This window comes from Nothobranchius furzeri, chromosome 12 (assembly GCF_043380555.1).
Source record: "Nothobranchius furzeri strain GRZ-AD chromosome 12, NfurGRZ-RIMD1, whole genome shotgun sequence".
NCBI classification, from domain to species: domain Eukaryota; kingdom Metazoa; phylum Chordata; class Actinopteri; order Cyprinodontiformes; family Nothobranchiidae; genus Nothobranchius; species Nothobranchius furzeri.
In genome coordinates, this window is record NC_091752.1 from 72,368,624 (window position 1) to 72,385,017 (window position 16,394).

Sequence of the window (16,394 nt, forward strand, 5' to 3'; positions counted from 1 at the left end):
TTAGAACATGTTAGGACATAATAGCATGTTAGAACATGTTAGCATGTTAGGACATGTTAGGACATGTTAGTGTGTTAGGACATGTTAGAACATGTTAGACATGTTAGAAGATGTTAGCCACCAATGCTAGCATGTTAGGACATGTTAGGACATGTTAGAAAATGTTAGCATGTTAGAACATGTTAGCATGTTAGGACATGTTAGAACATGTTAGGAAATGTTAGGGCATGTTAGAACATGTTAGGGCATGTTAGGATATGTTAGCACATGTTAGCATGTTAGGACATGTTAGAACATGTTAGCATGTTAGGACATGTTAGCTTGTTTGGACATGTTAGCACATGTTAGCATGTTGGGACATGTTAGCGTGTTTGGACATGTTAGGATATGTTAGCATGTTAGAACATGTTAGCATGTTAGGACATGTTAGGACATGTTAGAACATGTTAGCATGTTAGGACATGTTAGGACATGTTATAACATGTTAGGATAGGGCTGCACAATATATCGAAAAATTATCATCATCGCGATAACAGGACGTGCGATAGGCCCATCGCAAAACACGGCAAAAACAGCGATAAATGTTTGGTTCAAACATTTCCATCCGTGTCATACATCAGCTTTTTTTAAACCAGCTCTGTTTTTTACGCGGAAGTATTATTTGACCAATCAAATGTAGTTCTTCTGATATGCGGCCAATCAGATGGTTCCGTTCACGTAATACATAGACCCTTTTGGAAAGCAACAACCGAACAGAGTTAGCGGCGCCGTTCCCTTGTTCGTCATGCTGGCTCAGAGCAACGAACGCATTTTGTGCTGATGTTTCTGGGATCAGCGCTGCTTTCAAACGTGAACGTGACTCGCTCACTGTCGTTAATCATTTTTACCGGGCTGACTCCGACATGTGCTGGTGAACCAACCCACCTTCATGTTGCTAGTGTTAGCCCCAGGCTCCGGTTAGCTTCCAGCTAAAAGGCTACAGCACTCTCCTCCCAGTCCCACCCTGCTAAAGAGGGCCTGGAAAAGTTCCCCCACACATCAAAGTGATTTTTCATTTATGAGCTTTTATAACCTTGTTAATCAGGAGAGTTGATTTGCTGCTGCACAAGTCAGTCAGAAGCTCTGCTAGCCGGTTATCTTAGAGGAGCTAGTTCAATTAGTTAGCTTGTTATCAGAATCATAGTTGCAGTTTCATCATCTGAGCTGCTTTTTAAGATCTAGGTAAACTTGTTCAATTTGGGGTTAAAAACAAACGTTTTCACATATTTTCCATGTAGTTTTTTGCCAGTTCCTCTTCTGAAAGGTAGACAATTGTTTTTCTCTTTCCCTCAGAAAATCTTAATATTCTCCTAGTTTGGCCCAGCACAGTTCACTTCCCAATTACAGCAACAGCCTTATAACCACATAAGTGGAGAAAATGTTCAGTAGCAATGAGATAATTTGCTGTTGCATTTAAGTGATGTTAACTATTATTTAACATTTAAACTTATTTTCAGATTTTTTTTATTTATTCAAAAACCCTGGTATGGGAAGTTTTTCTGTATTTGGAGCATCAGAAAAAGTTTTATGGTGGAGGTGATGTTTTAAAGTCACTGAGAAACTGCATGCATGCAGTTTGTTGTTTTGCTGCTAATACAGTAGCAGGAGCAGCTGCTAATACAGTAGCAGGTGCAGCTGCTAATACAGTAGCGGGTGCAGCTGCTAATACAGTAGCAGGTGCAGCTGCTAATACAGTAGCGGGTGCAGCTGCTAATACAGTAGCAGGTGCAGCTGCTAATACAGTAGCGGGTGCAGCTGTTAATACAGTAGCAGGTGCAGCTGCTAATACAGTAGCGGGTGCAGCTGCTAATACAGTAGCAGGTGCAGCTGCTAATACAGTAGCGGGTGCAGCTGTTAATACAGTAGCAGTTGCAGCTGCTAATACAGTAGCGGGTGCAGCTGCTAATACAGTAGCGGGTGCAGCTGTTAATACAGTAGCAGTTGCAGCTGCTAATACAGTAGCAGGTGCAGCTGCTAATACAGTAGCGGGTGCAGCTGTTAATACAGTAGCAGGTGCAGCTGCTAATACAGTAGCAGGTGCAGCTGCAAATACAGTAGCAGGTGCAGCTGCTAATACAGTAGCAGGTGCAGCTGCTAATACAGTAGCAGGAGCAGCTGCTAATACAGTAGCAGGTGCAGCTGCTAATACAGTAGCGGGTGCAGCTGCTAATACAGTAGCAGGTGCAGCTGCTAATACAGTAGCGGGTGCAGCTGCTAATACAGTAGCAGGTGCAGCTGCTAATACAGTAGCGGGTGCAGCTGTTAATACAGTAGCAGGTGCAGCTGCTAATACAGTAGCGGGTGCAGCTGCTAATACAGTAGCAGGTGCAGCTGCTAATACAGTAGCGGGTGCAGCTGTTAATACAGTAGCAGTTGCAGCTGCTAATACAGTAGCGGGTGCAGCTGCTAATACAGTAGCGGGTGCAGCTGTTAATACAGTAGCAGTTGCAGCTGCTAATACAGTAGCAGGTGCAGCTGCTAATACAGTAGCGGGTGCAGCTGTTAATACAGTAGCAGGTGCAGCTGCTAATACAGTAGCAGGTGCAGCTGCAAATACAGTAGCAGGTGCAGCTGCTAATACAGTAGCAGGTGCAGCTGCTAATACAGTAGCAGGAGCAGCTGCTAATACAGTAGCAGGTGCAGCTGCTAATACAGTAGCAGGTGCGGCTGCTAATACAGTAACGGGTGCTGCTGCTATTACAGTAGCAGGTGCGGCTGCTAATACAGTAGCGGGTGCAGCTGCTAATACAGTAGCAGGTGCAGCTGCTAATACAGTAACGGGTGCTGCTGCTAATACAGTAGCAGGTGCGGCTGCTAATACAGTAGCAGGAGCGGCTGCTAATACAGTAGCAGGTGCGGCTGCTAATACAGTAGCGGGTGCAGCTGCTAATACAATAGCGGGTGCAGCTGTTAATACAGTAGCAGTTGCAGCTGCTAATACAGTAGCAGGAGCAGCTGTTAATACAGTAGCAGGTGCAGCTGCAAATACAGTAGCAGGTGCAGCTGCTAATACAGTAGCAGGAGCAGCTGTTAATACAGTAGCAGGTGCAGTTGCTAATACAGTAGCAGGTGCAGCTGCAAATACAGTAGCAGGTGCAGCTGCTAATACAGTAGCAGGTGCAGCTGCTAATACAGTAGCAGGAGCAGCTGCTAATACAGTAGCGGGTGCAGCTGTTAATACAGTAGCAGTTGCAGCTGCTAATACAGTAGCAGGAGCAGCTGCTAATACAGTAGCGGGTGCAGCTGTTAATACAGTAGCAGGAGCAGCTGCTAATACAGTAGCAGGAGCAGCTGTTAATACAGTAGCAGGTGCAGCTGCAAATACAGTAGCAGGTGCAGCTGCTAATACAGTAGCAGGAGCAGCTGTTAATACAGTAGCAGGTGCAGTTGCTAATACAGTAGCAGGTGCAGCTGCAAATACAGTAGCAGGTGCAGCTGCTAATACAGTAGCAGGTGCAGCTGCTAATACAGTAGCAGGAGCAGCTGCTAATACAGTAGCAGGTGCAGCTGCTAATACAGTAGCAGGAGCAGCTGCTAATACAGTAGCGGGTGCAGCTGCTAATACAGTAGCGGGTGCAGCTGCTAATACAGTAGCGGGTGCAGCTGCAAATACAGTAGCAGGTGCAGCTGCTAATACAGTAGCAGGTGCAGCTGCTAATACAGTAGCAGGTGCAGCTGCTAATACAGTAGCAGGTGCACCTGCTAATACAGTAGCAGCCGGTGCACCTACTAATACAGTAGCAAGTGCAGCTGCTAATACAGTAGCAGGTGCAGCTGCTAATACAGTAGCGGGTGCAGCTGCTAATACAGTAGCAGGTGCAGCTGCTAATACAGTAACAAGTGCACCTGCTAATACAGTAGCAGGTGCAGCTGCTAATACCGTAGCAGGTGCAGCTGCTAATACAGTAGCAGGTGCAGCTGCTAATACAGTAGCGGGTGCAGCTGCTAATACAGTAGCGGGTGCAGCTGCTAATACAGTAGCGGGTGCAGCTGCTAATACAGTAGCGGGTGCAGCTGCTAATACAGTAGCAAGTGCAGCTGCTAATACCGTAGCAGGTGCAGCTGCTAATACAGTAGCAGGTGCGGCTGCTAATACAGTAGCAGGTGTAGCTGCTAATACAGTAGCAGGTGCAGCTGCTAATAAAGTAGCAGGTGCAGCTGCTAATACAGTAGCAGGTGCAGCTGCATATTTTTGCAATAAAAATGTTATGTTGTAATGGAATTCATGCATTAGTTTTTGTTTGCTTTGAACCCAGAGCAGACGTCACACGCCAGACGACATCAACACTGCATACTTTAGTATTTGTTCATTTATCGTGAGTAAAATCGATATCGCAATATTAAGCACTGTTATCGAATATCGTAGGTTTTCCTAATATCGCGCAGCCCTATGTTAGGACATGTTAGCATGTTAGGGCATGTTAGCATGCTAAGACATGTTAGAACATGTTAGCATGTTAGAACATGTTAACATGTTTGGACATGTTAGCACATGTTAGCATGTTAGGACATGTTAGCTTGTTTGGACATGTTAGCACATGTTAGCATGTTAGAACATGTTAGCATGTTAGGACATGTTAGGAGATGTTAGCGTGTTTGGATATGTTAGCACATGTTAGCATGTTAGAATGTTAGGATATGTTAGGACATGTTAGCATATTTGGACATGTTAGCATGTTAGGACATGTTAGGAGATGTTAGCATGTTTGGACATGTTAGCACATGTTAGCATTTTAGGATATGTTAGGACATGTTAGCATGTTTGGACATGTTAGCACATGTAGGACATGTTAGCATGTTAAGACATGTTAGCATATTAGGACATGTTAGGACGTGTTAGCATGTTTGGACATGTTAGCACATATTAGCATGATAGGACATGTTAGCATGTTAGGACATGTTAGGACATGTTAGCATGTTTGGACATGTTAGGACATGTTAGGACATATTAGCATGTTTGGACATGTTAGCATATTTGGACATGTTAGCACATGTTAGCATGTTAGGACATGTTAGCATGTTAGGACATGTTAAGACATGTTAGGACATGTTAGCATGTTAGAACATGTTAGGACACAGTCATGGTGTTAAACTTTGTTTTGTCACCCTGGCCAAACTGATGGCTGTGTGCAGACACCCGGTCTAAAGCAGGCAGACACTCCTAGACAACCGTTGGTTGTGGCTTGGCCACACCCATCCCTGGTTTATAGACATTTTCAACCAGCTAGCATGTTCATCTGTAAAATACAGAAACAGCCAGCCTTGAGCTAACCTGCTAACCTGGCATCAGCAGGCTTGTTGTGCAGTAGCTGCTTTGTGATGCTAATCCAGTCAGATAATCTAATCTGATCAGAAACAAAAAGGCTCCAGATTAAAGTGTTAATCAAAGTCTTATATAATCTTTCCTTTCTTCTATCTCTCCTTCTGCCCTGCCCACTTGTTCCTTACCAGGAACACAGCGATGCCTCCACCTGTGAAGAACCCAGCCAGCACATCGGCCCAGTGGTTCCGGTACTCGGCCACCCTGACCACCCCCACCAGGAAGGCCAGGCAGAGGAGAGTGAGGCTGATGGTGGGCTTGGTGAGCCGTGTGCCTTTGGTCTTGAACACCACCGTCACATATATCTGCAGACAGACACATTGAGCTGATGCTTGCAGCATTGGTTCCACTCATCTTTGATTGGTCACAACGGCTCTCCAATAAGTGCAACCTTTCCTCTGACTTTAGAAAATGTAAAACCTAAAAGATCTGCAGGGACAATGGGAGTGTGAGCTCCCAACAGCAGCATTACTCCAACCTACCACTGTGTAGAGAGCAGAGTAGACGCTGAGGGCTGCATCCTTAGATGGGAAGGATTTACGTGCAGACATGACGATCAGGGGGTTTCCTGTGCAAGCGCGGCGCTCGGTGATGTACTGCACCGTCGACTGGCATCCCAGCGCTGTGTAGTTTGGTCGGCAGGCCGACAGAAAGTGGGGCGTCTGGTTTCCTGTCACTACCTGGCCGGCGTTGGCGAAAATAGTAGTGGTGAACAGGCCAAAGGTGTACACACCTGGGCACAGGAGAACAAGGACGAGTAGGGTCCAGTGGGGGAGATTCAGAGAAGAAGAGAGAAAGATGCTTTAACATTCTTTATATTAGATGATGTCACAATGTGTGAGCACATAGGAGACAAAACAGGCAATCCATTTTCTCTCCTCCTAAAATAGCTTCAGCACGTTGTTATCAGCTGAGCTGTGAACATCTTCACCTTCACTGATTCCACTCAGGATGCTAATCTGCCGGCTCCTTGAGATTCACGGCGGTTTTCTTGCCAGGATCCTGAACATCGTGCACCAAAGATTACGGCTCGTTTGTTCTCAGCTGCGTGTACAAACGGCCAGCGTGGAGCAGCTCACATTTCCAGTTTTTTCCTGATGTCTCGATCTGAACATCGTTGATTTCTCTCAGGATTCAACTCGGCAGGAGCATAAAAGCAGAGAGGCTCACCTAAGAATCGGACGACGCGTCTGAGCAGGGGGTTGAAGTAGCAGCAGTCTGCAGTGACAATGGTCTTCTCCTGGGTTCCCTGTGCCTTGGTGAAGAAGGAACACAGCTCTCCAACTAGAATCTGCAAAGGAAATGACCTGGTTTCATTCACACAGCAGGGAGTCGGTTTCAGCCACCTGAATTAACCCTAACCCCAACAGCCCCCATCCACGACACCATTGTGTTTGATGACAGCAAGAGCAGATGTGGAATGGCACCAGGTCAGCCACTGCCTGCTTTTATGACAGTTCAAAAGTTTAAGCTGCTGAAGGGGCTCAATGGGGGTCACCATGGTAACCACACACCTGTGTCTCGCTACCTAAACAAACTGGATAAGAGTCCAACAGGAACAGACTAAATAGGCCTCAGAAACAAAGCCGTTTCCCTCATCAGAATGCTCTGAAGGTTACTCGTGTCCTCATGGTGTCCTCACCAGGTGTTCCCACATCCCACACCCTGTGGCAGATGCCATGTAGGTCTCTACTGCCTCTAAACACTCCAAACATCAAAGGAAGCCGTCCGTTCTCTGTCAGTGTTTGGTTTCAGGTAGGGATGCACCGAGCAGGTTTTTTGCTGCCAATTACCGATACCGATATCAAAGAATGCTGATCACCGATACCGATCACCGATACCGATCACGTGGATTGGCCAGAAATTTTCTACAACATTATAATGAGTGCTACAAACTACATAATCTGGGAATAAAGGAAATGTAACCTAATCTAAAATGGTCTGTATTAGGGTTGTCACGGTGTGAAAATTTAACCTCGCGGTTATTGTGACCAAAATTACCACGATTTTCAGTATTATCGCGGTATTTTTTTAAATGTGCTACATTTTCAGACAACTACATAAACCCTGTATGTCAGGAAATATCGTCCTTGGTTTGTGTCCTTCCAGTGAGCTTTGCAGATGTGGGAAAATGTCATCAGGCAGTAATCGTTGTTAAATTCATAATTATTCTCGGAGAGAGACCAACTCTTATCTGCCCCTGGGAGCCCCGTAATGCATAGCGTCATTTCAACATGGCGGTGTCCGCGACACGGTTTATATCCAATCCAATCCAATTTTATTTATAAAGCGCATTCACAAGGCATTACAACCAAACAAGGCGCTGTACACTAAAAATGTTGGTTAATTAAACCGGCGGTATACAAACATGTCGAACACAGATAAAAGATAAAAAGGAAATACAACAAAAATACCAAAACTAACAGCTAAAAATCAATAAGACACAGGGAGAATAAAAATTAGAAAAAACATTTTACAAAGAACCTCAATAGTACGGAAGTCGATAATTGTGAAGTCCATTTTTAAACAATGCAGTTGTAAGTGATGGTCATAATTATGTTGTATAAGCTAGGTTGAAGTAGTGAGTTTTCAGGCGTGATTTAAAAATGCTAGCTGTTGGTGCTAGCCTCACTAGCAGTGGTAATGCGTTCCACAGCTTCGGTGCACAGACAGAGAAAGCCCTCTCTCCACGGCTTTTTAAACGTGCATTGGGAACAGCTAGGAGGAGCTTATCTTCGGACCTGAGAGCACGCGGCGGGTTGTAGTAATGGACAAGTTCACACAGATATGGAGGAGCTTGATGGTTCAAGGATTTGTAAGTGAGAAGCATAATTTTGAAGTTTATCCTGAACTGCACGGGCAACCAGTGGAGAGATTTCAGAATTGGAGAAATGTGTTGTCTTCTGTCAGCTCCAGTCAGCAACCTAGCTGCTGAATTCTGGACCAGCTGAAGTCTAGAAAGAGCTGCTTTACTGATGCCGTGTAAGCAGGAGTTAGAGTAATCCAGCCTTGAGGTGATGAAAGTGTGGACCACCGATTTCAGAAGACCGACACTCAGGATGTGCTTTAGTTTTGAGATGCGTCTTAGTTGGTAAAAACATGATTTAACTGTGTTATTGACCTGGGCATCCATCTTCAGAGCCTGGTCCATTTTTACTCCAAGGTTGGAGATCACAGAGGATGCATTAGGTGAGAGATAGTTGAGGTCATGTTGTTGAGTCGCCGTGATACTGTTAGGACTGAAAACGATTAAGTCAGTTTTGGAGTCATTAAGATGGAGGAAGTTGTCAGCTAGCCATTGCTTGACCTCAAGGATACAATCAGACAGAACTTGCGTTGACTGAGTTGGCTTAAATGAAAAATAGATTTGACAGTCGTCAGCGTAAAGATGGTATGAGACAGCGTGCTTTCTGAAAATGGCTCCTAAGGGCAGTATATAGAGGTTGAACAGTAACGGGCCGAGAATTGAACCTTGTGGGACACCCCAACGTAGAGGCTGTGACTCGGATGAACAGCCATCCAACATGACCCTAGCAGACCTGTTACAAAGGTATGACCTAAACCAATCCAGGGCTGTGCCTGAAATGCCAGCCCAAGTGTGAAGTCTTGTGATCAAAATGTCATGATCGATCGTGTCGAATGCTGCAGATAGATCCAAAAGTACCAGAACCACATGGAAACCTGAATCTAAAGCCAGAAAAATGTCATTAAACACCCGAACGTGAGCAGTTTCAGTGCTGTGCTGTTGTCTAAAACCAGACTGGCAGATGTCCATTACCTGATATTCATTTAGATGGTTCACCAACTTTGCATACACTATTTTCTCATGGACCTTAGATAAAAATGGTAATTTGGAAATTGGTCGTAGATTAGAGTAATCGGTGGGATCGAGGCCGGGTTTTTTCAAGATTGGTTGTAGAACCGCGTGTTTAAAGGCACGAGGAACTTCAGCCAATGTCAAGCTACTATTTATAATGCCTAGCACGCTATTGCTAATTAAAGGAAACGCCTCTTTCAGGAATCGAGGTGGGATAACATCATCTGGGGAGCCAGAGGGTTTCATGGCTGCAACAGTTTTTTCTAGACAGGCCAAAGAGATGGGCTGAAAGCTTTGAAGTTGCCCGTGAGAGGGGATAAATGAATCTGGAACATGGTTGGTTTGGTGAATCTGAGCTCTGATTACAGTAATCTTATTTAAGAAAAACTGCAGGATTTGGCTACACAAGTCAGCGGACACAGAGGAAAATAGTTTTTGAACTGGGGAAAGCACTGCATTTATGGTTTTATATAACACACCTTGATTATTTGAATTAGCCTATATTTCAATTATATGCAGGTAGCGGCGCTGCGGCTGCTTTATATAGCGACTCGTTGCATTCTCCCTCAACCCAAATCCTCGGATCACGCATTTTAGCTAAAACGCTAACGTTAGCTTGCCTTGCGTTGACTGTAGAGTTGTGGGTGATGGTCACGCAGATGTGTCATGAGATTTGAAGCGTTGCTGCCTTTCACAGACACTTTTTCTGCTCGTGCTGCAAACAGGATAGCCGTCTTCTATCAGCTGTCCCTCGGCATTCTTCAAACATCCAAAACATGCCCGTACTTCCCACTTTGTCTTCTTTGAGGGATAATAAATGTCCTGAGCGCTGCCGTCTCCTCCTTTGGCCATTATTTCAGCTTTAGCATCAAGAAAGTTTTGGTTGTAAACAACAAAGTGCACATGTGCCGCCGGCAACTTCAGCAGATGATACGGTGGCTGGTAAGGGTCACCGCGCCTACACCGCAGCCACGGTGAACCCACCGAGATAATATAGTTTTTTTTTTAAAACAAGACGGTTATTATTGTTGTCAACTTTTTTTTACCGGGGTTTACTGCTACACCGGTTACCGTGACAACCCTACCTGATCGGTCTGCTTTGATCTACTTTGACAACTCAGATCAAAACCGATAGGGGCGCTATCGGCCGATTGGGATCAAATGCCGATCCATCGGGGCATCCCTAGTTTCAGGACTTGTGTACCTAAAACGAGCCGTTTCGAAAAGCTCCTTATTTTGAATATATTTCTTTGTAAAACCTGTTTAAACAGCCTGCCCTAGGTGGTGTGCAGATGTGCTCCTGCACCACTAGTGATGGGGACACCCCTTCATATGTGAAACCATCAGCTGACTGACAGATGGTACAAACAAACAATGCTTTTGTGTCATGAACAGAACTCAGAAAGACCCGTGAAGACGCCAACACTGAAAAGCACCTTTAAAAGTCTTTATTTTGATGCAGAGTTACCAGCGTAGGGCGAGGCTGAGGCAGGGTCAGAGACAGGCAAGGTCCAAATGGCAGGCAGCGAGCAAGGCAGGGGTCAGGAGAAAAAACAAGGTCTGGAGACAAAGATCAGGCAGGGTGGATGGCTGGAGAACTACTGGCAAGGCTGTAATGATCTGGCATCTGTTGACTGGATGGCTGGTTCTTTTATAGCAGGGGAAGCAGGTGTATGGGATGAGGCTGATTACAGGAGCAGGTGGAATGAATGGAGCTGATTGAAGCTGACAGAGGTTGCTGGGGAAAACAGGGCTTGGCTGGAGCTTGGTGAGAGGACAAGGTGAGCTGAATGAGGAGGAAACGATAAGGCAGATGAGGGTAAAGGATGAGAGTCATGACATTTTGTCTTATTTCCAGCAGCAAAAATGATATTAAACATTGTTTCTCTCCCTGTCATTTTCTCTTTAACACTCATAACACTGGTAGGCTATGTAACGTGAGGAAATATGGGTTTTCTGTGCCAAAGGTCATTTGACTCGGCTGGGTCAAAGCTGGGTCGCTGAGAACTTCCACCCACAGATTTAGACCTGAACGCCAGTGAGTCTGGGAGAAACCATAACATCTGAACACCTGCAGCGCCAGAAGATGTGTTCTCGTGGAAAAGCTAGTCATAACATAACAAAGTTAAAAACTTCCTTTCCTTTATTTTAAAATGTTAAATAATCAGTATTATCACTTTGCTCATTATAAATGTGTTTTAATCAAATGAATGATTATTATGCTTTGGGTAATCATAATAACTAATGAATCACTGCTTAATTAAATCATGTTTGAAGATGTTATAATGACCTTTACACACACACACTCTCTCACAGTAAACTCCAAACACATTTGCTGACGCACAAGTTTGGCTTTGAGAAGAGAACTGGGTTTGGTAAGTTTCTGTCTGATGATTCAGTTCGAGTTGGTCAACGAGAGAGAGAGGACGTGTGAACAACCGCTAACGGGGGAACGGAGCCCACCGGCTCCCCCCCCCCCCCTCACACTGTTCCTGTCAAGCCAGACAGGACAGCTGAATTGCAACCGCTAACGCAGACTCGTCCAGAGTCTTTGATTTCTGAGTGATTAAACTTAAGAAAGCGCATCTGCAAACGCTTTATCATCAACGTGTACCGGGGGCATCTCTGGACCGGACCGGTGGACACCTTCGTCTTCTCTGCCAGCCGAGGTGACCTGGATGAAACATCGTCCGTTGAAGTTCCGGATCTGAACGAGGGTCCTCGTAGGGTGAGGCAATCCACGATAGATAGCGTTGATGCATCTTTCCCAACAAAACCTAAGTTTATTCAAACCATCACTTTTCTCTCAGACGCCTGTTTCTTCCTGAAGCAAAATCAGACGCACACACACTCATCTCACCTTATTCTCAATTTTCCCTACATTTTGCACACACGCATCCATAATCACATCACTCTCAATCTTCAGCACCTCCAACACAAGGTCTATTTGAGCAAGTTTACAATATCAACTGTTAAAGATTGTTCAACAAAGTTGCCAATGTTGATTGTTGTTCCTATGCTTGTCATTTCAAAATCATTAGTTTAATTTGAAGAATTAAAACTTAACCGACATCTTCTACACAGGCTCTTCTTGACAAAGTTGATTTATTTTCTCAAATTTCGGGTTATAAAGTTAATTGGCATAAGTCAGAGGCTATGGCAATTTCTAGAGCTTGTTATTCTACCATGGTCACTGCAGGGAATTTTAAATGGCTCTCAACTGGGATGAAGTATTTAGGGGTTAAATTGTGCGCTAATATAATGGATATAATGCACATTAATATGGCTCCTCTCCTTATTAAGATAAAGTATAATCTGGAGAAATGGAAAGTTCTGAATTTAACATTATGGGGAAAAATTAATACCATTAAAATGGTGATTGTGCCACAATTTAATTATTTATCAATGATGCTTCCGATTTCAATAAGTGAAGAGTATTATTATCAATATAATCAGATGGTAAAGGAATATCTATGGAATGGAAAGAAACCAAGGATAAATCAACAAAAAATGTATGTAACAAGAAGGGATGGGGGTCTTGCTTTGCCAAATGTGGAGCTGCATAACATTGCTTTTGAAGTGGCTAAATTAACAAAACATGGTGGTAAAGAGGACACTTATTTAGGATGGGTAGCTATAGAAAAAGAATTTACTGCCCCCTTTTGGCCTTTAGAAGCTGTGTCACAAAAAAGAGCACAAAAGAAGGAAGCTGAGCATAAAGAGAATAATCCAATATTACAGCGTTCTAAAAATATCTGGAACAAACTCCACAAATGGTTAAAGATATCCCAGTATAAACAATTATATTCATCAATTTGGTATAACCCAGCAATAAGGGTGGGAAAGGAAGGCATCTGATGGAATTTGTGGAGAGAGAGCGGTATGAGAAAATTAGAGGATCTAATCGACAACAGAACAGTGACATCTTATCAGGACTTGAGGCTACAATTTAACCTGGATAATACAGGTAACTTATGGAGATATTTCCAGATAAGAAGTAGCTTGGACAGATTGGTTAAGGAGCTGCCTGAAGAGGACAATGTTGTACAACTCTATTTAAAACTGGCAGAAAAGTATCAGTCAGCATCTATGTTTTATAAGATGGCAGCCAAAGTATTATATGGAAATTATGATGGCTTAAGGCATGCTTGGCAGAGGGATTTAAGCATAAGGTTGGATAGAGATTCATGGCAAAGGATAATGTCCAATATGGGATGGTTTACCAGAGAAGCACGGGGAAAGCTGACACATTATAAGATAATCCATAGATACTATTTTACACCGGTTCATCTTTATAAAATGGGTTTGATGAAGAACAATTTATGCTGGAAATGTAAAAGGCAGGAAGGTACTTTTATTCATTCTATGTGGTCATGCTATGTTGTTCAACCTTTTTGGAAAAAAATACTGAATACAATGCAAGAGTGGTTGGGTATACCACTCCCGGAATCTGCTCTACTTTGTTTACTAGGAGACTTGTCGTGTGTACCGAATATATCTACAACGGCAGGGGCCCTAGCTCTTACAGGCTTCATTTCAGCAGCTAGAGTTATACTGCGTAAATGGAAAAGCTCTGAGGCGCCTGCTTACAGAGACTGGATAATAACGATGACGGAGATTGCATCTTATGAACTATTAATTGCTAAAATGAAGGGAAAAAAGGACTCATATTTTGAAACTTGGAATGAATTTTTGTTTTTTATTGGTAAAAAGATGTAAAAGTGGTTGGATAGCTTGTTTAGAAGTTATTATGAATGGTGGTTGTGAGTGGTTTTGAGTTAATCAGTGCTGTATGGGAGGGGAGGGGGGGTTGTTTGGGTATTTTGTTTTTGTTTCTATGTAAAAATTTGGAAAACTTAATAAAAAAACTTGAATAATAAAAAAAAAGAATTAAAACTTTTAACTTTCAAACTTGTCTCTTCATTGAACTGAAACACAGACCCACGGATATTATCGACAGTTTATCGATGAAAACAACCTTTGAGTCTTCTTAAAACTATAAAATATGTAGGATGGTTCCTCTTTCATAAAAGAGCATAAACCATTACTCTACATAATTAAAAGAGCCTAATCAGGTTCACTACAGCTACAAAGCACACCCTGTTGTAACATTTGGGGTGGCACTGACCATCGGAGTCAAGAGTACTCATGTTGTTGGGCCTTTGGAGTGAAAGAATGAAGGTTATAGACGGGGCAGAAGTGGACTGGCAATCTGAGTTCTGGAGAATCCAAGAACGACTGGTGCTCTACTCCAAGCCGGTGGATGAATGCAGCCCCACCCCCCCTCGAGTTGGAAATCCCCGTCTGAGATCGAGCTGACTGCAGCAGCGATCTGTGAAGGTTCTCAGTCATCCAGGTTATCGTAGTCTAAGGAGATTTGAAAGAAAAGCGTCTGGACTTCTTTGAGTTGCTTGAAGACGTTTCACCTCTCATCCGAGAGGCTTCTTCAGTTCTAAGGTCAAATGGTGGAGAGTCCCAGATTCAAACCCAGTGGAAGATTTCGGTCCATATATTCAGGCCCCAGCAGATGATTCACTGAATGTCTCAGTCGATGGCAAACAGAGGAGGAGATGAACCAACCCGACCTTGTGGTGGTGGACAAACCACACAGGACAGCCACTGTGGTTGCTGTGGCGATACCAAGTGATGCAACATCAGAAAAAAGGAACATGCTAAACAAGAGCAGTACCAGGGCCTCAGAGAAGAACCTGAGAAAGCCTGGATGGTGAAGACGTCTGTGGTGCCCGTGGTCATTGGGGCAGTGACCCCCAGACTGGAGGAGTGACTAAGGCAGATCCAGGAAAAACATCAGACATCTGAGTCCAGAAAAGAGCAGCTCTAGGAACAGATGAGATACTGCAGAACCCTCAAGCTCCCACGCCTCTGGTGGAGGACCTGGGCTTGGAAGGGTGAGTCCACCCACGGAGGGTGAGATGGGGATTTTTATAATATCACTGCTTTATTGGGTACACCTAACATACCGGGCTGGACCCCCGTTGCCTTCACCCTTCATGGCATAGATTCAACAAGGTACTGCTCCTCAGAGACCTTGGTCCATGTTGACATGACAGCATCACACAGCTGCTGCAGATGTGTCGGCTGCACATCCATGATGCTCCATCGAGTTGAGGTGACTGTGGAGGCCATCTGACTACAGCAAACTCATCGTCATGTTCAGGAAACCAGTCTGAGATGATCCCAGCTTTATGACATGGAGCATCATCCTGCTGGAAGTGGCCGTCAGAAGACGGCTACGCTGTGGTTCTGGAGGGTTGGACGTGGTCAGCAGCAATACTCAGGTAGGCTGTGGTGTTGCAACGAGGATCAGTTAGTACTAAAGGGCCCAAAGTGTGCCAAGAAAATGTCCCCCACACCATTACACTGCCACCGCCAGCAGCCTGAACCGTTGGTACAAGGCAGGATGGATCCGTGTGTTCATGGCTTCCTAAGGTCTAACCCTAACCCCAATCAAGAACAATGTGCCTGAATCACAACACCGAACCTGGAGTTTCCTGCAGAAAACCCACAGATCTGTTCAGTTCAAAGCTTTTGATGCTCCAGCTGGAGTTCTGCTTGCACTTTAACTCATGAATAAGACATGCAGTCACTGCCAAGAGCATGAACAACGCCTCTGCTTAAGCTTTTACAGGCGAGTCGCTGTGCATGACATCATCACACAGAGGCATTATTTATTTAACAAGAACTAAACCATCACGCCAAAGCGGCAGACACAAGCCCTAAAGCCTTTAGGCTGATTACACACACATCGTCTCTTTATCCCGTTTTACAGCAGCAGTGGCTTCACCCTCCAAATAAAGCCGATTCACCGTCTTCAGACTCTTCACCAAGTTTCAGAAAATACTGCTGTGGTACCACCGAGCTCTAACTGGAAGGAAATAAACCTCTAAGTACAGGACCCGCAGAGACCCGCAGAGACCCGCAGAGACCCGCAGAGACCCGCAGAGACCCGCAGAGACCCACAGAGACCCGCAGAGGCCCACAGAGACCCACAGAGACCCGCAGAGACCCACAGAGACCCGCAGAGGCCCACAGAGACCCACAGAGACCCGCAGAGACCCACAGAGACCCACAGAGACCCACAGAGACCCACAGAGACCCGCAGAGACCCACAGAGACCCACAGAGACCCATAGAGACCCGCAGAGACCCACAGAGACCCACAGAGACCCACAGAGACCCACAGAGACCCACAGAGACC

At 44.7% G+C, this 16,394-nt stretch overlaps 1 protein-coding gene across 4 annotated transcripts in view; it reads right to left on the minus strand.

Moving 5' to 3' along the window:
- The window catches only part of plppr2a (phospholipid phosphatase related 2a), a 56,757-nt gene that overhangs the window by 3,179 nt on the left and 37,184 nt on the right, over positions 1-16,394 (minus strand). For all 4 annotated transcript variants that reach the window (XM_070543082.1, XM_070543085.1, XM_070543083.1 and 1 more), the window contains 3 exons: positions 6,530-6,650; positions 5,842-6,092; positions 5,488-5,664 (listed from right to left, as the gene is read on the minus strand). In XM_070543082.1, coding sequence (XP_070399183.1) covers positions 5,488-5,664; positions 5,842-6,092; positions 6,530-6,650 — 549 coding nt within the window. The remainder of the gene's footprint in view (positions 1-5,487; positions 5,665-5,841; positions 6,093-6,529; positions 6,651-16,394) is intronic.